The 25695-nt window shown below is 38.2% G+C and overlaps 1 protein-coding gene across 1 annotated transcript in view; it reads right to left on the reverse strand.

Moving 5' to 3' along the window:
• LOC139717153 (neuroendocrine convertase 2-like) overlaps positions 1-24239 on the reverse strand; it is a 62797-nt gene extending 38558 nt beyond the window's left edge. The window contains exons 1-3 of the mRNA XM_071628657.1: positions 24180-24239; positions 23577-24012; positions 5378-5503 (exon numbers count right to left, since the gene is read on the reverse strand). Coding sequence (XP_071484758.1) covers positions 5378-5503; positions 23577-23759 — 309 coding nt within the window. The 5' untranslated portion in view covers positions 23760-24012; positions 24180-24239. The remainder of the gene's footprint in view (positions 1-5377; positions 5504-23576; positions 24013-24179) is intronic.
• Between the last annotated feature and the right edge of the window lie 1456 nt (positions 24240-25695).

The raw sequence follows: 25695 nt of genomic DNA on the forward strand, positions 1-25695 counted from the left end.
ATCTTTTGCTGGTTTTTCGTCTTTTTAGAGACAGTCAAAATTGTTTCCGCTACTCCAGTCTCTCATGCCATATGGTGCTGATAATCTTTGCGATTGACACAACTGATAATGTTAACACTGAGAAGATGGCATGATGGCAGTAGTAAGTGCTCTACTCCATGGAAAAGAAAGAAAAAAGAGAAAGGAATGATGATATTTTAGCGGCTTGCTGACGATTGGCGGCACTAGAGAACATCTGGGGAGAGAGATGCTAATCGCGGTTATTTTCTTATTCACGTATTTATTTTGTTTCTTGCTCTTTTGACTTGGCTAAGATGCGATCAGCAAAACAAGCAAATAAATAAAATATTTTGGAGTAAAGACGTCCCGTATGACAAATATGCACTATCCCGAGCTCAATATTATCTTTTCCCCCTCGTCTGATGGAGAGTGCTCTCGACACAAAAATAGCCGCCATCCAAGCATGATAATATATTTCTTGTGTTCAGAGATAGAATGATGGAATGCCTCTTGCGGTTTCCTGCCAAGACAACTGTCCTCCCTCCTTCCTCCCTTCCTATCCCATTCCCCATCCCTTCTCTCCCCCCCCCCCTCTCTCTCTCTCTGTCGTCTTGTGTTATGACGTCATGGTTGTTATGGCTACTATATTTATCTTTCGCCGAATAATTGATGTGAGAGCGGTTTTTTATGTCATATTTGATGTTGCATTCCCCTCGACAGATGGTGTTCCGTAAGACTGAGCAGCTATGAGAATCACCGACACTAGTGGGCTACCCAAGCTTAGACAAAATGCGTTTGGCCTAATTCTGCGCGATACGCCGGGAAGTTTGTCATCTAGGGGTTCATTTTTCGAGGCTGAGATTTTACACTGCGATATTAAGAAACAAACAAGCAGTGTAAGCCGTTAAACATTATTGACGCTCATCAGAAGGAAATAAGTTGTATTTTATCTATTTTTTTTTTTTGCTGAAAGATATCACTCTTACTGGGATAGCTATCTATGAACAACAGCCACCGATTATCATCACTTATATCTTAAAATCATTATTTTTTTTCAAGGCATTTAATGTTCGTTTTCAAGCCGCGTTTACCCTCCACTTTCATTCTGTCAGAGGCACTGAAAACATATTCATCCTGCAGTTCAATTCAATTTTATCAAACATTAAAGAATTATAGAGATCGTCTTTATCGTCCTTTAATTAGAATTGTAAAAGATTGCATTAACCTGACCTGATTGTCGGGATAAAAACTAATAACGGAGGATAAACCTAATTTTCCACTCCCCTATCTTGTCGCAAGTAAACTGAGTAAAGAGTGGGTAGAGACTCTGCCTACTCCTCAGATGTTTGAAGTGCTCCTCAATATATCTTGGCATGGTCTACATTATTTGATGGCCAGATGAAAATGATGTAGCGTGTGCATGTCGAAAGATAAACATAAAAGCACAGCTAAAGAAGCGATCTTCACATCCTCGACAGGTGAAATTTGGAAACGATTTTGGAAAAAAAGAAAAAAAAAATCCATTTCAATGCTATTCATCTCATTGGCACTTACCAGAATTATATACTTTGGCATGAATTATGTAAGTATACACACACATATATATATATATATATATATATATACATATATATATATATATATATATATATATATATATGTGTGTGTGTGTGTGTGTGTGTGTGTGTGTGTGTGTGTGTGTGTGTGTGTGTGTGGGTGGGTGTGTGTGTGTGGGTGTGTGTGTGTATTTGACGTCTAGTCACTGAGATAACGGGAAGTCAACAATTATGAAAAGGTTGCATGTCAAGCTGTTACAAAGGCCTTTAACTATATCATCATCAGATAGGAATATCACTGCGTCATTTTCTGGGGAACATTTCCGGTTGAGGTAGGCAATGACGCCTGACAACGGCCAAAGATAGAGATTTATTATTTTTTATTCATCATTATCTTTTTTTATTTATATTTTTTTTTTCAGGACCGTGTTAATGAATATCCTCGAACCCCCTCCCACATAGACACCTCACACGCACACACCAGCGTGATATGCTTTGTGATAGCAAGGAAGCGCATTTCGTCATGTTCGTAATACACTCCTTTGTGACGTGCTGGGGATTCGATCGAACGCTCGGCAGATCTAGTCATGCGTCTATATGGCCGTGGGCAAGGTGTTTTGCTCCGGCTTTGTCTGTCTCCGCTGTGACATGGAGGAAGTACATCTTGTGGTGTCTTACAAGATATTCATCTCTCTGCCCATATCGCTTGCTTCCCCCCTCCCCCCATTGTAAAGAATAGACTGAGTGGTAACTCGTCAAAAACCTAGAATAGTTAATAACATCTCTTCAGGAAAGAATGCAGGTGGTCAGACGGGAATATAATGCTCTTCAATATTTCATATGAATGCTATCCTCGTGGCATTTGAGACTTTTGTTTTATTAATTTCCTGTATAATGTCAATAGTCACTTGAACTCAAGCAGGATCGAAGCGGACTGAGGCAAAGCAAAACAAAGCAAAAAACAAACAAACAAACAGAACGCCGCACTTTCCATGCTTAATTCCTTGTAGACACAAATAGATTGCAGATGCGTTTCTATGATCCAGCTCTTGTCAGCGTCAATTAATTTGCAACAGTGGCTCACATAGCGTCTCGTCTGTGAAAACAACATAATTTAATATAATACCTTTAAAATTCAATTACCCCATTCCCAATCACATAGTCCTTTTTATCAAGTAAAAAAAAAATACTGAAGTACTATGTCAAACTACTTTTTCTTGTCTGTAGAGTAAATTCTAATTACAATATAATTGTCCTCAGAGTTATGGCTGCAGGAATTCTGATGGATGTATAAAGAGAACAGCAGGAGTGATAGAATGCATTTTAAAGAAGATGGACATGTTCCAAAGACAACCGGGAGAGCGGAGAGTGTGACCTGGAGGTCTTCATTAAACTGAAGACAAGAAAATCCAACTCAAGAAGAAATACAGTTTGAAATGATCACTACTACTGTTTTCCTATGTACTCCCTGCCAGTCTGATGGGGAATCATGAATAATTGTCGAGGATTCTTAAAGGCATTATTTACCATTTGCAGATGAAACAAAAACCCAGCTTTAGTGCTTTAAAATAGTTCTAAAATGTGAGTTAAGGATAGAAACAATGTAAAATCTTAATCAGTATGATAAATGTTAAATATTGTTGAATTTACAAACTATGAACAACATCACAGTTACGATGAAAATTGTTTCTAGACTAAACCATCTACAGTATGGTTTTTTAGAAAAAAATAGTGATATCTCCTATATTTCAGGCTGTATTGCATTTTTTTTTAAATCGTAGGATGCTTTGTGACACAACTGATCTACACATATGTACCAAATTGATAACTCTAGTATGTTCTAAATCACTGCTCCCAATGGTAATAATCAATACCTTCAGTTGGTTCATGTTACAGATCAAAAGAGGTCACGTTGTTCCTAGTTAAAACGGATGAGCCTACCATTGAATTCTCTTATACATTCAAAAGTACAGGTTTTCCCCGCCAATTTCGCACTTTTGTCACTCCAATTCCTTATTGCTGCATTCAATTTAGCAAAATTTGGCATAGATGACATGATTGGTATTTCAATTTTATAATCTCTTAATTCAAATTTATTTTGGAGCATTCAAATTACCTTTAACCTCATTCTAATCAAAACTTTCTAAATGTAAATTCTTAAAACAAGCACCATTTCGTTATTCGTTCATTCAATTTAGAATGATATAGTCACGTGATCACGTATATGCCGTGCTCGTTCATTCGAATTCATTTTTGGGCATCTAGTTTAACATCTTTTACAGTCAAGCACACATGTTTATGCTTTGCTTCTTTCTTTATTTTTTTTGAACATGGTTATTGTTTTGTTCGCATTATTACATTTCATATTTTCGTATTCATTTCAGAGATTTTGCAACAGTTTTTCCCCCAATGTGCTGATTGAGTCTCCCAGTCCGAAGATAGTGCATGTGGCCATAACTTATCTCGCCGTTGAGAGCTTTATTCCAAGTGTGTCGGCCAGTTCTAGAAAGTCAAGGTTATGATCATGAACTGTTCCTATAATTCTTTCTCTGTCTTCTTGAGATAAATGTCTGTATCTAACTTGTGCTGTCATGACTGTAAGAAGATGAAGTTAATCTGTAGTATTGGTACATGTAGGCCTATAATGACATGTATGAAAGAAATATGATACTTTCACTGCTTAACAGTGTGTGGATGAAACAAAAAGTCACATAGAAATACACGTTTAAATGTTCTCACCTTTTCAAGAAAGAAATAACATGACGTTAATTTGAAAGAGAATGTTTAGAATTTGACTGCCCATTCGCGAAATTGAATGACTCAAATACCCTTTTCGGCGAGTGGTGGCGAATTTGAATGAACGTAGAGTACCAGCAAATTTTGAATGCCCTTTATTACGAATTCGAAAGCCACATGTGCAAATTTCATTGATCAAAATGCTAAATTGAACGCACAAGTTGCAATTTTGAAAGACAGACTGTGCGATAACGAGGGGTTTTGCTAAATAGAATGAACCTCCTCTCAAATGGACTGACAAAAGTGCGAAATTTGCCGGGAAAACCCATATTACGAATGGTTGTATGTCTGTTTGTGCATGTACTATGTGTGCCACCAGAAGTCGCCATAAATACCAAATAATTTGGGCAAACTATTGGGGAACATCAGTATTCTGATTTTGTAATTGCGCAATACCCCTAATTCTGTCGTTTTGTGGAATTCGTCCCACACAACTATTGATCATCCTACCAAGAATCTAGGTATCTTTTCTCTATGATCTTTTCTTTTCTCTATGAGGGGACTGCATTCTACAAGCTCTGCTTTTTAGCAGTCCCCTCCATTTCCAGCAATATCGTTTATGCATTTACCACAGTGACGTAACAGTTATTTGTATCTCTGTTGATAATTTACCTATATTTTTTACAATGTCATTCTGTTCATCGCATTGTGGTACTGATTTCATGACGTCTGTGTATATGAGCGTTTATTTGTATTTCTTATTTGTTTGTTGGAAGTGAAATAAATCAACTTGAACAACTTGAAGAATCTAGGTATAAGTAAAGGAGAGAGAAAGAGATGAAATAACGATAATGATACTAATAATGATAGAAATAATACTGATGATGATGATGATGGTGGTAATTATGATAATAATAATGATTATGATGATGATGATGATGATGATGATAATAGTAACAATAATAATAATGATAATGATAATAGTAAAGAAGAAGATCAAGAAGAAGAAGAAGATGAAGAGGAAGTGGAAAAAGGATAAAAATAAGAATAATAAAGTATATTTTGCATTAACAATTTGCACCCACCTTGGTATCTTGTTGCAGTCGAGTCAGCGTGTCTTCCAGACTCCTCCTATGCCGCCGACTAGCTGGCTTCGATTCCTCTGCATCTCGCTTCACGAAGTGGTGCAGGTTTGGTCGATGTTTCAATACCTGTTGGGAAGATGTCAAAGTAGATTTTAGTTTTTTTTTTCTTTGTTTTCTCTAATTTTTCAAATGACTGTGTTAGAAAATGACATCTGTTGTATTCCAAATCACTAGGCCGCAAAACTACTGAGTACCAGAGGATTAAGTTTTTAATCGACATTATCAGAAAATGGATGCTTCATTATTTAAAGATATTAAGAAGAAAGATTGTGAACTCTCGACCTTCCTAAACAATAGGTGAATGTAGATACATTTTGTTTTCCTTACACTATTTGCAATTATATTTCTTTTCACCCTTTTTGCCATCATTTTCATGTGTGTGACATTCAAAAAAACATACACCTGAATAGGCGGAAGAGGACCGGATTCGTTTATGATTAATGGTAGATTTTCACTCATGCATGCCTAAGTATTTGACTCTTCGTCGTCTCCCCCCCCCCCCTATAGTACACAACAGCAACAAAACTAGAGGTCAAACCCACAGGAACAATACAAATTTGAAAGATAAAAGACTAAACGACATCAAAATTAGTCATAAAAGATTAAGGATATTTAACAACTGTAAATTAATATCGAACTGCCCAAGTTTGTAACTTTGTTGTTTTCTGTCTTTTTCACCTTTTTTTTTTTTCAGGTGATATTCAAAAAGACGTAACAGATATTATGGTGATGATCATTCACAATATTTGTACTGCACCATATATTCTGTTAACATTCAAAGGCGCAGATTGATATGTCAGGACGAAAATTGTTTAGTGTCTCTTCAAACCCACTGGAATTCCGCGATATACTCCCTGAAGGTAATGCGCGCATCATAACTACTATAAGAGAATGGAACAACTTTTTGGTATTCTTTATTCAGTGGTTTCTTGTTTGTTCTTTAAGATATTTTGGCAACACATGACGCATTTTAGAATGGACAGATTGCACTCCCACTATAGCGCAACATTACCAACGCTACACATTATGTTATTAATGTTGCCGATTTTTTAAGTCGTCATTGCCTTCTTCGACGGTGACACGACATTTACTCCTGCAACAAAATAATGTTCTGGTCTTGAAGTTTTCCAAGGACTTAGGGTTAGGGTCAAGGTTGTGATAGGGTTTTAAGTTTAGTTTGACGTGAGGATTAGGATTATGGACAGGGTTATGTCTGTGGCTACAATTTTTATGTTTGGCTTAGTGTACAAATATTTATCTTATATGGGAGCAACTGTCGCAGGCGTAATAAATATCACGGAGCCGCTTCAACATACACATGTGGATCTATTTCAGAAATGGACAAAAGGATGGGCGTTTTCAGGAAAGGTTTGTTGGGGGTGGCTAAAAAAAAACACCCTCTATCCACATCCTTGGAGTCACTGCACTATAAAAGGAGAGCTAAAGAATGATGAAATATAGCTATAAATCCAGTCACGTCACTACGTGTTGTGGGCAGCAGAAGAGCATTATAGGTCCACGTTTCCTCTGAATTGGCGACAGGGAAGGAACACGTAACTAGGATTTCTTCGTGTGTTGCCGTAAGAGGGAAATGCTATCACCCGCTATGTGCCTGGAAGAAATCCCAGATGAACGGACTTGGTGTTTGGAATCTATTATCCTGCATTCATGCTCGCTTGAGCTAGAAAGCCCCCCAAGCTCTCAACTCGCATGCCTATACCCAGCCCATTGAAAACGCATCAAGACTCTTATGCCATGGCGTGCTGGATTGATTCACACTTTAACGCAGCACTTGATGTCCAGTGAAGTAGATTTCGTAACAGAAAAATGGAAGTAAAATGAAATATATATATATATATATATATATATATATATATATATCAAAAGTTATGTAATAACCTGGCTTGTTCGAAAGATTGCGTTCATATTTGGAGAGTGTATAATGATAATTGGGCAATTTTAAAAACCACTTTGAAACTGTTAGTACATTCCGCGATGGAATATTTACTTCTTATTTTTCTTTATTTTTTTAGGGGGGGGGGGTCAGTTTCCTTATAGCCAAAGTCCGTCAAATCACTTAAAGGAGAATGATTGTTCTGATAACCTGTTGTAATCTATAAGCAGGCCATCTTTGAGGGTGTATCTCGAGGTGACGCCTCACGTTTGCTTTGATAACACACTTGTAGAAGGGCATTGTACGCATGTAAGTAAGTTTTTGAAAGCTCTCAGCGATTTCAATTTTTCTCCGGGAGATTTTTTTTTTCGATTCATGACAAACATGATGAAAATATCAAGTAAGAAGTACTATTCATTTAAGTTTCTATAGTATTCATATGCATTAATTATTCATTGCTTTATTTATAGATATATTCCTGTTCATACATGCTCAGGGAGACAGGGCACCTTCTTCCGCAGTCGGATAATTTTTGTGGTTTTGGTTGTATACTTTCAAACTGAATGAATACGCAATTGTGGTATCAGATACATTATTACGTATTTCCATACGTTGAGGTTTTACCAGTGTTTACGTAATTGATAATGATCTTTTGTCAATAACGCTGTTAAAATTGCATTGACCTCTTAGTGAAATTGAAAATAATGTTTAATAATCTCTCACTATTTTTTTTTTTAATTTCATTGGGGGGGGGGGGGGATTAAAATCAATTTGTAAGCCAGAAGCAGTCAGGTATGAAAGATGAGAGGAAAATGTGTTCTGCATACTTCTTCTATCAGTATGCAAACATAATCATATCATACTTCCATAGGATATAATTACGATTGTGTAATGGAATCACGTGTTATCATGTCAGGCGACACATGTCGCGGGTTAAACGGGAAGAACAGCATCTCATTATGATAAACGGGACAAGATAATCCTTCGTATTAATCTATAAGACCAGCACTGCACTGACAATGATTACGTCACTGCTTAGGCGGTATCCGCAATAATGGAAAATGACGTTGATTGTACATATAGTGCGTTATAGACCATAGATACTAGCGTGGTACCGTGGTAACGATCGCGGGCTTGTGTAGAGGCAATATCCCAGGAAATGTCTGAATGATTTGCCGTACCATATGGTTGACCGAATGAGTAAAGCATCTCCCGCTTCCTGCGTCATTAAAGCACTAGGGGCGCGACACGCTCACGTCTATTGCTTATTCATCGGCGAATTCGGCTATCGGAAATGTATACACAGTGTCTGTGTGTATCTGGAGCCGTGTGGAGGTGAAGGTGTGTGTGGATGAGTATGTGTGTGTGTGTGTGTGTGCGTGCAATTGCAAGAGTCATCATGTGAAACGTAATTGATGCAATATTATGCTAATTTACAAGCTCATTAGATACTCTTTCATATATAGGAAAGGTATCTACAATCCATACCAACTCCTTTGACTAATGACGATGATTGTGAGCAGTTTATAGAGCCTAATTGTAAAGGAAATGAAACAGTACAACCCAGTTCACAATCATGCGATATAACGTGCATGAGTGCATTTATACTTAAAGATAGATAGACAGATTATGGTTAGTCAATGTTAAACCTAAAGACATCGGCAGGTAGATTCGTCCACATTAGCAACTTCTCGGGCAAAGACGAAACAGCGAATACGGAATTAACGTGACTTACCTAAATTCACATCATACAATGTATGTATTACAGCCACTAGCCGGTCAATGCTAGCGTTTTGGGGTATCTGAGACCCGATTTACTTTTCTCTTACATTTCTGCTGTCAAAATGGTTGTTCTCACTGCAAGAAGTGATATGCAATTTGGTAAAGGAAGTGACAAATTTGCCCTTTCACGAGAATCTTTCCAAGCACACTGAAAACAATTACTCCAAAGCTTTGGTCGAACTGTCAGATATCACAGTAATAAAAGTCTCGTTTGACAATGATTTGATCGGAGAAGTCCTAGATACCAGTGGAAAAGAGCAATTTGAATTTCGTCCAACTATTATTGAAACGCCTTCGTAATCGACAAAGAAACAGTATTGAAACGACAGAGAATGAGAAGTGACGTGGTCTTTCCCTCAACCTATCGTCTGCAAACTCACAGTCAACTGTATTCACAGCAATATCTGTCTATAGATCCATCTATTTTCAACTTATATTTCTCTTTTTCTATGATTATCTATTTCTCTGTATGTATTACATCATGAAAAAATATATGCATATATATATATATACATATATACATATAATATATATGTATATATATATATATATCATGTTCATCTCTCTCATATAATATATATATATATATATATATATATATTTACATATATATATATATCCATATATAAAATATGTGACAGAGATGAACATGATGAAGAGAGAGAAAAGATAGTATACGTATGATGAAACCAGATATATGTGAATGATATTGTCACAGGATGATGTCACTTCAATATATTAGCAAAAATCATCTTTCCCTTAACTTTCACCTTTATTTAATCCTGCCTTCTTCGGCTTTGTATCGTGTTTTTTTTTTTCTTCTACAGGCTATCACTGCTTACTGACTCCACCTAAATGCACGATCTTTTCGTTTGCCTCCAAGCTGATACCTAGAACTGAGTATGTATACAGATCGTGTTCTTTTGTAAAGATGATATCGCATTTCTTGCCAAGCTTTTTCCAACGTTAGACAGTATAGAAGGTAGATTTCGAAAATATTAATAATCATTATGCAAGCAATGGCAAACCATCATTTATATATTGTACTCCAAATCAGGTGAACAAAATGAAGAATGGACAAGTCTGAAGATTTAGTTGGAATAAATTGAAACGTTCCTCCAATTAAGGCCTATGTATTCAGAGTCAAACGATTACTGTTTGTGACTTACAAAGATTTCTTATTTACGATGAGAAAACGAAGATCAATACAACTTTCGTGCCATCAATCTCCGTCTTTATATTGCCGTAGAGAGTGACCCCACACTATTTTTTTTGTTCCTTACTTCGTCAATGTTGTTGTCTTTCACATATTATAATCGTTTTGTTTATCGTAGCATACGTAGGGCAAGTTTGAGTCCGTGGCCCTCTTTAAGGTCTTCTTTCGCATTGTATGGACACTGTCATGATATATTTCATTCATTTCATTTCATTTATTAAGTTTCCACACAAATCATACAGTTTTGTATTTACGACATCCATCCATGACAATGTAAAGTAACACATAAATTATATGGCCAAGTTGCTTCATGAGAATTTTACCAATCACTACTATCAACACCCAATTAATTTTTCTAGGATTAACATAACTTTAATCGAATTAATCAAATGGTTTCCAGGAATCGAATTCTTCTCTACACGTATATTATATAATTTACGCAGATCACAAATTAAAGCACCGTGAAGTAGCGATTGATAGGGGTACATAATAGCAAAGGTGTTTCCAATTTGACGAAGCTTTCCGTAGGAATTTCTGTGCGATTTAATTTGTAATGTTTGTGACCTTTTCAAGTCACCTGTAAATGGATGTGAATTTCCTCCTGATTATGGACCCCCAAGCAAAACGAAGACAGTGGATATCTGCTCGAGTATCACTAATTTGTAAGAATTTTGATTTGGTTCTCTTCTTGAACTGTCACAGGACGCGACGCCGAATTAGTCATGGTTGTCGGATCACGTGGCAGCAAGGGTTACTTTTCAAACTTTAAAGGAAGCGATAACGCTCGGCCTAAATTACTGAATCCCAAAAAGCTTTAAACTAGGCAAACAATTTACTGAGGAATAGGGGAACTTTTGCAACAAATTCAATTTGATTCAAATGATATTTTATTTTCAATAGCACATTTTGTTGATATGGAAATGCTTCATGCAGTCAGAAGAAGTTTTAAAAATCTGAAAATTTTAGTACATTGCATTGATACTGAGAAATGCTCATCCATCGAACTTGTTAGCCCCTTTCTAGAAATCGCTATGTCAGAAAAAAAAAACACACATCCAAATTTCTCTTTTGATTTTGTTTCTGATTTTCACTTTTAACTTTCCAAACTGTACAAAAAAGTAACTCAGAATGAAAATTTAATTTAGGTTGACTTTAAACAATATGATGACCACATCCCATTGAAATACCGACTAGCACGCTTGTATATAATGTGGTAAATGGAAATCTGTTATAATCTTTTAATGGAAAATCCTAGAGGCTGTTACAATGCAACTCTCGTGAACATGGAACAATTCAGCGTCAGTGGCACCGTGGCGATATCGACTAGGAAGTTTTGATCGATTGGTGGGCGGATGACGGATTAATTTGTACAAATGAATTATATCCCATGAATTAATTATGTTTCTGTCTGGGTATTCTAATGTTGTGGATTTCACTTAATTGCAGACAACAACGCTAATATCGAATTTTAATTTAGTGTCTGCCAAGTGCTTTCAAGCATGTCGCAAACATCTTAAAAGAGGATATAGTGGCTTTTTCGTTATGAGTCTATTCTAATTACATTTTTTTTTCTTTTTACATAATTCCAACTGTAGTCATCGAGCTTTCTATAGAGGATGGCCTCTGGCACAACAAACAAGGTGAGTGTTTAGACTATTAACAAAAGAGTGTATTTGGTTTCAACATTATCACTATAATTACTGCTGTGACGTTTTTGTCGTTTCCAACATCCGATCCCGGGTTGCATAAAACTACATGAACTTTACAATACTGTTATAAATGGTAACCATCAAGGATTATTTTCTTGGCTTTGATTTGCTATGAAAAAGTCACCATGGCAGAGTCATTATCATTTGTAACTATATGCCATTGTTTTATGTAACGGGCCCTTGATTATTATGGTAATATCAAAATGATCTTCTATAGCAGTTAGTATTTAGTTTATGGCGTTTGTTTATAAACCTCCGTCACTGTCCCCTGGATTGATGCTGCTTCCGACATTATACGTAAATGTCAATGTACGTGTGACTTAAATGCCGGAAGACAGAACTTTCCCCTCAAGAATTACAAAACAAAACAAAACGACACAACAACACACACATTTAAAAGCCACCATTGAACGGAAGATCTCCCCGAGTCGCCGGACTTCTTGCAAATGTAAGAAGGCAAGATCGCCAATGGTTTTTCTACCTGGATTATCACCAGGCCCTTATTTGCTCATACCGGTAAGTCAACGCCGATACCAGCCGTGAATCGATATCAATCGATTCGTTCTTGTCGGTAATGGGGTGCGCAGTTTATATTCGGCTTGCGGGCCGCGTTTCCATTTCTCCACATTTTGAAGATATAGGAAGGCGCGTAGCTGTGCTTGCAGAGCGCATTAAAACAGAGCCGTGGGCCATTTTATGACTTCAATATGCATTGCAGACATCTCCCTGGGAATAAAGGTCACGCAGAGATTTCGGCGATCACGTTGTAATATCATGACATTTCGAAGGCAACGGAAATACAACTCACGGACTGCTTTAAAATGTCAGCTGCATAGTTCCAGCTAGCGTGATATTGTGAGACAGTTTCTATCTTCATCACTGCATGCCTGTTTGCAATATCATATTTATTCTCTCCAAGGCAAGCTTCTCAAAAGTTACCCCAAAGATAGAAATTCATGATCATTACGGCATAATCAATCATCCCAATACCAAAACATGAAATATTATTTTGGTTTTTCTCAATAATGATTGCAGTGAAATCATGGAACGACAGAGAGAACAAAAGGTTGTGATTTAAAAAGGTAATGAAAATTGCTCGAGCTGTTTTCTCTTACTAATATCAAATTGGTACAATTGAAATTCACAGAAATGAAAAAGCAATATTGCTTAACATTCGAATCCTTGTTAAGAGTACTGAAAATAGAATTTACTGTTATGATGTAAAAAATGCGAATATTATCTAAAAGGTTTGGAAAATGTCTTCAATTGGATAATCAACAAGAGTGGTTGTGTGCAATCTATCTGCTGACTACAATCTATGATGACAGATAACAGACAACAAACTTCTGGAGCTATTCTCTATATGTTACCTATACAGATGGTTTGCAAATTACATGTTTTCTTTAATTCCCACAGGCCTGAAGATGTTCTTTTGTCAACTAACGATCAATGTCGCAGCACTGCACTTTCAGACTAAAAGGGACTTAATCATTAACGAAACAGCCCGCTGCTTTTCCGCGTAGCGAATTGATATGATTTGATCTCCGAGCAACGAAGCCATGCGCGTCTAAACCAGTAATAGACAGAGGAATTAGACATGGTTAGCAGTACATGTACGTAGAATTATGCGAACGGATCTATACAATATTGTCTGCCGCAAGCACTGGGAATGGACTATAACTGTCACTTCCGCGTAAGGGGTAGTACATGATCTAAAAATCAAGCAATGATAGAAGTAAAAACACATATGGATCCTTTAAAACAGAGATCGCTATAGTGTTCACTTGGTGTTCATTTAGTGCAGAAACCACTTGCCCGCTATAGCACGTACGCTGAACAGGTTAAATCAACACTTGGATAGTAGTACATTAGCAAAACTGCAATTATGGATGGCCATTAAATGACAGTTGCAAAATAAGTATTTCAAAGCTCTCTCAGGAATTTGCGAGAACATCTCCAAGCCATTAAAGGACTTCCGTTTCAGAATTTGATCAAAAATCTGCTGAGTTTGAAAGTGCAAAGGCTAAAATCGCTAAAAACGCAATTAACCCGGCCATCTCCATGATCTGTCCGGACTTAGGCATTCGCTGTTCTCAAACTATGCGTTCAGTGTTGTTGTGTACGTGTCTGCTGAGTGTATAGGATTGAGTGCTCTTGATCATTCTTACTTGTTATCAAGTCCATGTACTCTTTCGCGTATCAAAGTGGTCTATTTTACAGACCGTACTTGAGATTTACTTCAGATCTTGATTCAACCATCGCAATTATGATTTTAAACAACTCACTCTGGAGTGTAAGGCAAGGCATTTCCCACCTGGCTTGCAATAGGACGACGAGACGAAATCATCCTCAAATCGTCTCAATTCAGTTTCAGGGAGATGAAGAGAGTAAAAGAACTGATGCTTATATCAGCAAATGAGTAGGCGTCAATAATGGCGAAATATATTTAGTGCATCCTTCGTGAGACCGCGTGGCTATGTGGCATCAAAAAGTATGATAATTAGATCCACTGGGCAGGTAGAATGAGGGAAAGACAACAACAAACATGAAGCCATGACATGAATGAAATTCAGCATCTGATGACGCATCCATTCTCGAATAGGAGTGGGTCTTTCTTTAATTGTTTTGTTTATTTGTCTGTATGTTGGCTATCAACCCTTAATTCTCACTGACTGTTCCCGATCGCTTCCAGTCCGGTGTGGGCAAAATTAAAAAGAACACAACTCGATCTACTCTCATTGCATGCATACCCCCCCCCCCAAATATTCACCTCTTCAGAGCTCTTGTAAGTAAACATCTTCGTGGCCACGAAGGCAATTCAAAAATACCTTCTTGGAAAGCGACTCAGAAGCTTGAAAGCAGTTTTAATTAAGTACCTAGAGATGAGTGATGTGACTTTCAACCATGGACATGTGAGTTGAAAAAAAAAAGAAATACGTCTATTTTTTTTTAATTGGATTAATATCTACGCGCCTAATTTGTCGACAAACCTATTGCTATTGCGCATGCACGCTACGAAAAAAAAAATCATGACACCTATAGTCGATCCGAACAAACATCGGACATGCTCATTACATCCCTGCAATAAACAACATAAAGATAATGAGATGAAAGTTAACCCACTGATTTCTGCGAAAGTAATGAAAACAACGTAAAAAAAGGATACTTGAAAATAACCCTTTTTAAAACATATACGGCTGCAATTTGAATTTCATCCGAATTTGATCCTTTCTGGTGTTTTAGGGGCCGCAGAGATCCATCTCTGTGGGAATATCTATTTCATATCATTCAAGTTTTTCCTCCACTGTGGCATCACGTTTTGGAGATGCGAATACTGAATCCGTGGAAGCAGCTTGTAATTCAAAGTTTTCTCCTTTCATTTCTCTATTAATTCCGACAGTTTAACGCATCGACGTTACTTCAAGTCTTGTAGCATGACTGCATACTGTTACGATTTTACTACCATCGCTCGGTTCTATTCAGTTAATAGCATGCATTTGTTTCAGAAAAAGAAATGAAACAACACGGAATTTGCTGACAACTATGTTCTACCTTAGTCAAATTTAATCTTGAAATCAGGTGAATATCAACTTTGTCTATCCAGATACAACTTGTACCGAGGAACAGATTGATTGTTATTTTTTCCCCCAATAAGTTCGCTCTGACATGTACGCAGATATCTTGTAACAGCAGGGTGCACGTCATGAGACCGACACCCACGAGTCATACAGCCCACGAGTCATACAGCCCATGAGTTATACAGCTCATGGGTCATACAGCCCATGAGTTCGACACTAAGGAAAGCTAACAAGACCCCCGAGACCGACACATTAAGCCCCGTGTTGTATCTGTCGAACTCATGGGCTGTATATATGACTCGTGAGCTGTATGACTCATGGACCTCTTTTCTATGTCGAACTCGTGGGCTGTATGACTCGTGGGTGTCGGTCTTGTGGGATGACCCCAAACGCAACGCAGATTGTTAAAAATCAATGAGTAAAATTACTGCATGCAATAATGACCTTTTTTTCCCCGTCTACTCCAGTGGTCACGGCTGTGTCACAAGATTCTGGGGCGATTTCTGTTAGATGCACATCGCGAGGAAAAGATTTCTCTACGTCGCTGACTCGTGCACCAGTGCGTACAATGGCAACTAAACGCTCAAGGCAAAGCACTTACCGCATCTTTTTTATGAAATGTGACTAACGGAAAAGCGATGTTTGAAGCACAAAAAGTATAGAAGAAAACAGGAAGCCTCATCTACTTATAACCCGCCTCCTTTCTCAGTTTGCTAAAGGCATCAGCAAAAGTGATAACTCCATGGGATAGTAACCAGAGGGTTAATTTCAAATAATTCTGATGACATCCATGTTGACAAAAAGAAGACGATCAGGGGCGTCACCAGCTTTTTTTCAAGGGGGGTGCGTTTTGACACTAAATGTAGCGCGATTTTTTGGACAGACATTTGGAATATAGGAAGCTCTCAATCCCCAGACTTTTTTTTTTTTTGAGGGAAACCAAGCGGGGAAAGGGCACCGGCGTAGCTAGGATTTCATGTTGGGGGGGGGGGGGGTGTTAGTATGCGAGGGAGCGAGCAAGGTGGGGGGGGGGGAGGGTGTGGAAGTCCCTGTTGTCTCCACTCCTCCCACGGTGAGAACTTTTTGCATTTTGATGTTGTAAATGGTGCAATTTGATGCAGTTTTTTTACGTGTTTTTATCGACTTGAAACAGTCCCACTTGTTTAAGGTAGCAGTACATTTTGATGGAAATTGTTGTTGAACAATGTGCCCATAAATCATATCATTTCAATAAACTTCTTGTATATTGATTCTTACACTGATGTCATGAACGCGACCGAGCCCGAGCAAGCGGAGCGAGCGAGGGGGAAGATGTGGGAGGGATCCAACCCCCTCCCACGGTTAGAACTGAAATTGCATTGTGATGTTGTAATTATGGTGCAATTTGATGCTTGTTTTTGCTTGTTTTATCGACTTGAACCAATCCCTCATGTTAAGGTAGAAGTATATTTTGATGAAGATTATTATTGAACAATTTGCCTATAGAATAGTATCATCCCAATAAACTTCCTGTTTTAATATTTACACTGAATTTCATGAACGCGGCCAAGTAAGAGCGAGCGGAGTGAGCGAGGGGGAGGATGTGGGAGGGAGTGCCCCCCTCCCACGGTGAGCACTTTTTGCATTTTGCTGTTGTAAAGTGTGCCATTTGATGCAGGTTTTTTTGCGTGTTTTATCGACTCGAAACAGTCCTACTTGTTGAAGGCATCAGTACATTTTGAAGTAAATTGTTATTGAACAATTTGCCTATAAACAGTATCATTTAAATAAACTTCTAGTATTAATTCTTACACTAATGTCATGAACGCGACCGAGCCCGAGCAAGCGGAGCGAACAAGGGGGGAGGTTGTGGTCCCCCCTATCAATGGATTATGGAATGACGGTGTGAAATGAAAAATTACTGGCAGCAACATCAGGAAAATTGCATAGCAATTTAACGCGAGCGAGCGGAGTGAGCGAGCTTGAAAATTTTGACACTTTACAGTAAAAAAAAAATGCCGTTTGTAGCTATATTTTTTCGCTTTGGAATTTAAGGGGGAGGCGCACCGGGCACAACTGCTGGCAATTACTGGCAGCAACATCAGGTGAATGACATAGCGATTAGATGCGAGCAAGCGAAGAGAGCGAGCTTGAAAATGTTGACATTTTACAGTCCAAAAACTGCCCTATGTAGCTATATTTTCGCTTTAGAAATAAAGGAAGGGGGCGCACCAGACGCAACCGCCGGCAATTACTGGCACCAACATCAGGAGAATGGCATAGCGATTAAATGCGAGGGAGCGAAGAGAGCGAGCTTGAAATGTTTGACATTAACAGTCCAAAAACTGTCATTTGTAGCTATATTTTTTCGCTTTCGAAATAAAGGAGGGGGCGCACCGGGCGCAACTGCCGGCAATTACTGGCAGCAACATCAGGAGAATGGCATATGACAATCAAATGCGAGCGAGCGGAGCGAGCGAGCTCGAAAATTTTGACACTTTACAGTCCAAAAGCTGCCGTTTGTAGCTATATTTTTCGCTTTGGAGATTAGAGGGGGGGGGGGGGGGCATCGGGCGCACCGGGCGCAACTGCTGACAATTACTGGCAGTAACATCAGGAGAATTGCATAAAGATTAAATGCGAGCGAGCTTGAAAATTTTAACATTTTACAGTCCAAAAACCGCCGTTTGTAGCTATTTTTTTTTTTGCTTTCGAAATTAGGGGGGGGGGCATCGGGCGTAACTGCTGGCAATTACTGTCAGCTAATGACATAACAATTAAATGCGAGCGAGCGGAGCGAGCGAGCTTGAAAATATTGACATTTTATTTACAGTCCCAAAACTGCCGTTTGTAGCTATATTTTTTCGCTTTGGAAATAAAGGGACGGGGCGCAACGGGCGCAACTGCTGGCAATTACTGGCAGCAACGTCAGGAAAATGGCATTACGACTAAATGCGAGCGAGCGGAGCGAGCGAGCTTGAAAATTTTGACATTTACAGTCCAAAAACTGCCGTTTGTAACTATAATTTTTCGCATTGGAAATTAAGGGGGGACGCCCGTTGCGTCCCCCCCACTCCTCGATCCGCCACTGGTAGTCCAGGGTGTGGGTTTATGTTCATGACTGGGGGAGGTATGACCAGCGAGGTGGCATCGAAGTGACCAAGCAGGGGAAGGATGTCCAAAATCTGCACTTTAGAGCATCCCCTAAGTGTGAGTGTTTGTTTGTGTGTATGTATTATATACATGGAAAAGTTAGGAATTAGCCCAGGTCAAGTCTTTTTATTGGCAATGCAAGACATTTTTATATAGACTAGTATGTAAAGCAACACTGCAAAATCAATGATCTAGCTTTGATACAACAAAGCGTAAGGTTAAAGGTGTACATTCTACATCACATTGCGCAACATTTAATTGCACCGACTCTGTTTGCCGTTCGGATGTTCTGAGTACACTGCGCACATCCTGCTTTATGCAGAATGTCAACCAGGAATCACGCTGAATCACAATCTTTTGTCGGCTCCGGGCATTTTGAACAATGTTTCACACTATATACCTCTTGAATTATGGTTAAAAGAAATCATAGGAAACTATATTATTTCTTGATCACCGTTTCATGTCGATTTCAAAAGCAGTTTACTAACCCTTGAATTACTTTTTTTTTCTTCTTTTTTTAAACCAGCGGATGGGGGTGGGGGGGGGGGGGGGGTTCAAACCCCCTCCATAGCTACGCCACTGCTTTTGGGTGAAATAATTGGACATATTTCTAACAAAAAAGCAAGAATTTCTTTTCATCGCGGGAATTATGATTATGTGGGGTGGGGCAAATGGTGCGCTTGCCTTCCAATATTTTTATGGGGGCACCACTTTTTTTTTTCTTTCAAAAGCAAGAAAAATCTTCTCATTTACTAATTTTTAAATATTGATTATGGGGTGCAAAATTATAATATGCTTGCTCCTCCAATATTTTGATGGGGGCATTTTCTGTCCAAAAAAAAAAAAAAAAGGTAAGAAGGAATTCTTCTCGTCTCTGGAATTATGGAGGGAGGTGGGCATTTTTTTATTCTTTATTTTTAATGAGGCTAAGGCTCGCACTTGGGCTGGCAATATGGATTGGTCAGAAGTAACGTACATAGACCCTATACTAACTTGTAAGTAGCACACGTAACATGCAAACGTGTACGTGCTCCGTACCGTACGGATGTACAGTACGGTCGATAAATAGTAAACACTGTATAGTAGTAGATATGCATAAAATCAGTGCTGCCAGAGCCAGGGGTGCGAATTGTTTTTGCCCACGAATTTGTTGTCCCTGGTGCAAAAAAAAAAAAAAAAATTATTATTATTATTTAGCATCCGGCGTTGATGTCGCTCTCAGACTGATTTTTTTTTTTTTTTTTTTTTTTTTTAAGGGGCTGAAGGGGGGTGCGTTCGCACCCAACGCACCCCCCCTGGTGACGCCCATGACGATGGTCTTGTTGAAGGAAAGTTGGAAGACACAGGCGTATATTGGAGAATTGAAGGTGTTGTCCATCACTGCCGTGAAGTTGTGCAAGTAAATCAGTAGGAGTTCGTCCTGATCCCTTTTCGCAAAGACAGCGTTGAAAGAGACTATGTCACTGATCAATCCCATGACCTGGTTTGTCGTAATCAGTGTGCCGTAAACATCGGGCGTGTCAAAAGAGAAATCAAGATGTGCTTACCCGACAATGACTTTCGGACCTACTTGTATACTCGCAGACTGGTTGACAAGAGTATAGTCTCGATATTTGCGCGCAGCATACAGGTAGATTTGCCACGAAAGACTAGATATGACAATTGTAACTATCCCTATGACAACATCCGGATTACATCTTGGTTTTGTACCATGGAGGCTCAATAATAAGAAGATTCAATATAGATAGTAAGTGGCTTCTACGTATTATTTGACAACTGACACAGTGAGAACCCGAAATTCGTTTGTTCTATCAACACTGGGTTTCTTCTAGGATGTGAAACATCACAGGTTGATAATCAGATCCTAAACATTTTGCATGAGCATGTGGTATTCTTAAAATGTGATCAGTCTATATCGTGTAAAAAAATCATTGTATTATTTAACAATTTGATTCTGAAATGGCGCCGGAAATATCAAGGAAGTATTCTTCTTGTCTAGTGCAAGCGTTTTATCCAATTAAATGTGGTAGACAGAACGGCTGTCACGGGGGAACAAGAAATTACCTTATTGCAGCTCATATTACGCAGCGCGTGATAAACAAGTCACGACATTAACAAAAAAAGAAGAAGAGGAAATTATTGATCGTTAAAATCCCACTGAAGAGCAAATTTTTCTTAGATATCTGTGTTTTTTTTTATCAGCTAAAAACAAAAAACAAAATCTTGCTGCACTATGTATTGTATTGATAGCGAAAACAAATGAGATCAAACTCTTCTAACAACGTCAACAGTCTTTGCTTCCGCTCAGCAACATCTTCGTCTGATTTATTATCATAATTTTCGGAAGAAAGAAAGGTAAAAGTGAGTATCTGCATAGGATTTTACATGTATATATATGTATATATATATATATATATATGTATATATGTATATATATATATATATATACATATATATATATATATATATATACATATATACATATATACATATACATAATAAACATACATATGTGTCTCGGGGCCACCAGAAATAGATAGCTTTGGTGGCCAGACCGGACCATGAGAACATAGAATTTATTTGTCCAATAATAGAAGCGGGTACTATTATCACCCTAATGTAATGTTAAAATTAATCATTTCATGAATATGTATAGTGTCATAGAAAATCATGTTTATGCGTCAATTCAATATTGAATACAATACATGTTGTGATCTTATAGTCACAGTACATGGTATTACAAGCCCTTTATCACTCCTGCCAATTTTCACAGAATTTTCATGCCTTATTGTAACATTTTTAATGTTTTATCAAATGATTATTGTTTTTTATGTTTTACTCTTCCTTTCTCTTCCTTCTTTTTTTGTGCGGCCACCAACCTTCAATGTCGAACCACCAAGTAAATAGATCAATAGATAAATAGATAGATACATAGATAGATAAATACATAAATAAATAAATAAATGATGAAATTTGAAGATTTTGGTGGCGCGAACTGTCCACAGAAGAAAAAAGTTCATGTCGAGCCTACATTATTGATTCATCAATTGATTTTGTGCCGTACGTGTAAATGTTATTTGTATATACTGCTTATAACTTATGATTTATTTGTTACTTTACAGTGTCATGGATGGATGTTGTAAACACAACACAGTATTATTTTGTGTGAAAACTTCATAAATGAAATAAAATGCAATGAAATGAAATTATAGGCCCTACAAAATCACAATAATGCACAGCGTGCTTTAAGCGAAACCCGAATGCCCAGCTTCACGTTCCCGAAGAAGCACTGCGGCATGCAAGACTGAAATCACAGTAATGATACCTGTAATGACCTTGATTATGCCGAAGCCATTTCTAAACCTTGGGAGACCGGCACAAGAGGCTTTACAAAACAGACCTCTGGGAAATAATGGCATGCCTCAAAGTATCATGAGTCGCCCACAGAGAAAATTACGTGTCATAATTATCAAAGGCTTCTTGCAATCAAATTTCTCTGCTCCATGTTGACTCTTTCTGTAGCTGTCAATCTGTGCATAACTTTGCTCTTTTTGTTTTTTTTTTCTTTGCTCAGATATGTAACTTCAATGTATTCATCAGTGGATCAGTACATCTTTCTCTCCATTAGTCACTGTATATCATTTACCCCTCTTCCCCTCTCTCTTATGCTCTGCAGGAGTAAGGGCTGTCCGTGGTGACACCTCAGCATTCAAGTCACATCCAGATTGATTCCTTTTTTACTTTTCCCCTTCATACGTTTGCTAGTAACCAGCAAATCATGTGTATGTTTATCAATTATGGTTCTTCACTTTCTGTATTCATGCACTACTACTTTGCTCAATAGGCACGGCTGCAAAGTAACACAAAAAAGTTTTAAATGAATGTACTCTTTACTAGTGATTTATCGTAAAAATTATGTCCCCAACGTTTACGTTCAGCCTGTATCATTTCTACAAGGATAAATTTCTTCATGGCCTGAAGTTTCTCATTTTATTTTCCCCACACAGTAACAGGAAGGCAGGACGGACAAAGAAAACTGCAAAAGGAAGTAACAACCATCTCACAGCAAATCACCTCACCGGAATTATCAAAATGTTTCCGTAGAATAATAATAATAATAATGAACCATTTTTATAGAGCGCAAATGTGATAATTACCTTCCATCATTTCTAAAGAAATCAAATGCTAACGACACACTCAGTACTGTTATTCCAGACTAAGCGATGTGATCTGGGTTTGATATGAATTTGTTTGGATTTTCACTGATTAGAGAGTTTATGCTACTCGTCCTAGAATATAAATCAGGAAAGCATGTTTATGCATTTTCGTCTTTCTTTGCAACTGATTTCTTGTAGTGAATCCTCAAGACCAACAATCGTGTATCAGGTTTGTACTATGGGATTAGAGTGGAGCTAAACACCCCTTGCCCCCCCCCTTTTTAAGGATAAATATTGATACCCTTTTCATTGCGTGCATGTCATCTTGAAAAGTCTTCATAAAGTATTATATATCGTTTCTTCACCTCTTCAAAGTTAGTTGTTTACTGTTCTAGGGAATGGTAGCTAATATGATTTAATATTAACCTTAATTGCCAAGAGTCAAGTAATCATACTTACACTGATGCGCATAGCTTCACTAGACCAGAAACCTACGTCATCGAAGTTGGTATATTGCCTCTACAAGCTGTTCCATTGCCCCTGACAGCTGCTACGATTGAAGCTGTTACGAGCTTACTTTTTCCGAAAGTAATCATCAATTTTGTTCGTGGAAAATACATATCTTTTCGTTTTCTTCAACCAAGAGAGATACTAAGATATTTCAGACTAACCTGTCCAAGGTACTCAAGGTTATGCCTTTTGGCGACGGAATGTGCACTGTCGCCATCTTGCACCTCGATCACGAAGCTGTTTGTGTAGTGCTTATCGCTGCCTGATGCACAGACGACCGCGGCCAGGAGGAAAAAGGCGCCAAAATACAGCCCTCGTCCCCATGTCATAACTCCAACCATCATCCAGCCACCGGCGGAGCAAGTGTTTTGTCGATAATCCTCCCTTCCCTTTAGGTGTTTCTTTCTATTTTTCGCTGTTGCTCTTTTCAATAAAAATTGGTCTCCTCTTGTGTTCCTTTCTTCCTAAGACGTAGAAGAATCCTTTCGCAATGCATGCGGATTTGTTCTATCCTGTCACGTCGTCTTCGTCTTCTTTGCAATGCATTGGTGGCTAGCATCCCAGCTTCTAATTCGTCGCACAGGTTGCCGCCGCATACTGCAGCAAGATGGACATCAACGGTATACACGCGCGCACACAAAGTACAATGTCACACACACACGTATGATGCACACACACACACACTCACACACACACACACACCCACCGTCTCTTACAATATGCTCAGCAGTTCACATTGCCAACGGACGAACCGCATTTCTCACTGATCGATATTACTGGACCATCCTCGCACACGCTAATGAGATGCAAGTGGTTGAGGCGCTTTTATTGGCTGAAACCTAGTGCTACGTTCCTCGAGAGCGCCATTTTTTCTTCCTCGTTTTCAACATCCATCACTCCTGCATCAGGCACGTTGCCGCTATTTAACATGGATCTTATGAACCGTGTGCGAAGGGCCATTTGAGATGCGTGGTTGATGCCCGTTCGCCAGTGGAGACACGTCAGTGATGGATCTCAGTCAGAAGAAAGAATCACCGAAAATAGGAAAAACAGTGATATTTAACTGAAAGGACCCACCATTGCTCTGCAAGCGCGTGAAAAACAAATCAATTACTTCTTTGCGACGAGGGCTGTCGTTTTTCGTAGTCATGTTCTTTTCTATTGCATTCGTAGACAGTAACATATGTTACATTATAATCAACATTATCTCGTCTTTTATGACCTCATCTGCCAATATTGAAATTGACTCCAATGTCAATTACGATTTAATGAGCACTTCGTTAGTTGTAAACACAAAACGGTGTACTAAATTCAACGAATTTAATGATGGTGGGGCTCCGTTTTTCTGAAAACCTCTCTTTCTCTCAAATTCTCCAGCGTATGAATTCTTCATGAATATTAGTCAGCATCAACACTGTTTTTATAGAACAAGAATACACGGTCGCAATTGCCTACATTTTGTGTGGGCTGGTTGCCCACTGCACCTTTTTGAGGTCAATTCATTGATGATGACGTCACCAGCAAGGGAGAGTGACACTGATCTTCAAAATCTCTATTCCACCTCATGGCAACATATTCTGAATATTAATTCTTTACAATTAAGAGATTACTAGAATTAAGTCACATAAAATTCAGTCATTTTGAAGTCAGGAATTATAAGGATTTTGTAACAGAATAAGAGTTTCTGAAGTTATTCATCAAATTTATAGTTTCTGCTTTAAATGAATGGATAAGAATTGTAAAGAGTGCATACATATACATTAGACTAAACAGTAAATGCTGCAATTTTTAAATTCATGACAGGCATACGCTGCTTGGCACACACACACACGTACTACACAGAGTACGCACTTCATTGGTCAACTCTGCTTGAACTTTCATTATTTTTTTTTTTATCTTGAGGACCATCTTCAATGAACTCAATAATCTATCAAAAAGCGTGTCATTTCACACAACAACACTCATATAAAAGGCTCTCTTATTAACTTGCCTTGGACGAAAGAAGAGATAAACATAAAATGTGTGACGGATCATCTTGTAAATCGTTAAAATTTATGAGCAAAATGTATGTCTTTCAGAGCAATATGATTATAGTAACCTTTCACTTAGGGGACAATCAAAATATTGCCTCAGAAAAATCATTGATTGTTTTTAAGAGGTACACTTGTTCACTTGCATCATCATGAAAAGGAAACAGTAATCTCATGTAATATCACATTGCATTTATTGGTTAAAATATTAACCTGTATATTTAGTCAAGAATGAACGTGGCTTGACAAC

The sequence above is a fragment of the Diadema antillarum genome, unplaced genomic scaffold (genome assembly GCF_040938485.1).
Source record: "Diadema antillarum isolate AM-2024a unplaced genomic scaffold, OU_Dant_1.0 scf00000007, whole genome shotgun sequence".
In the NCBI taxonomy this organism is placed as follows: Eukaryota; Metazoa; Echinodermata; class Echinoidea; order Diadematoida; family Diadematidae; genus Diadema; species Diadema antillarum.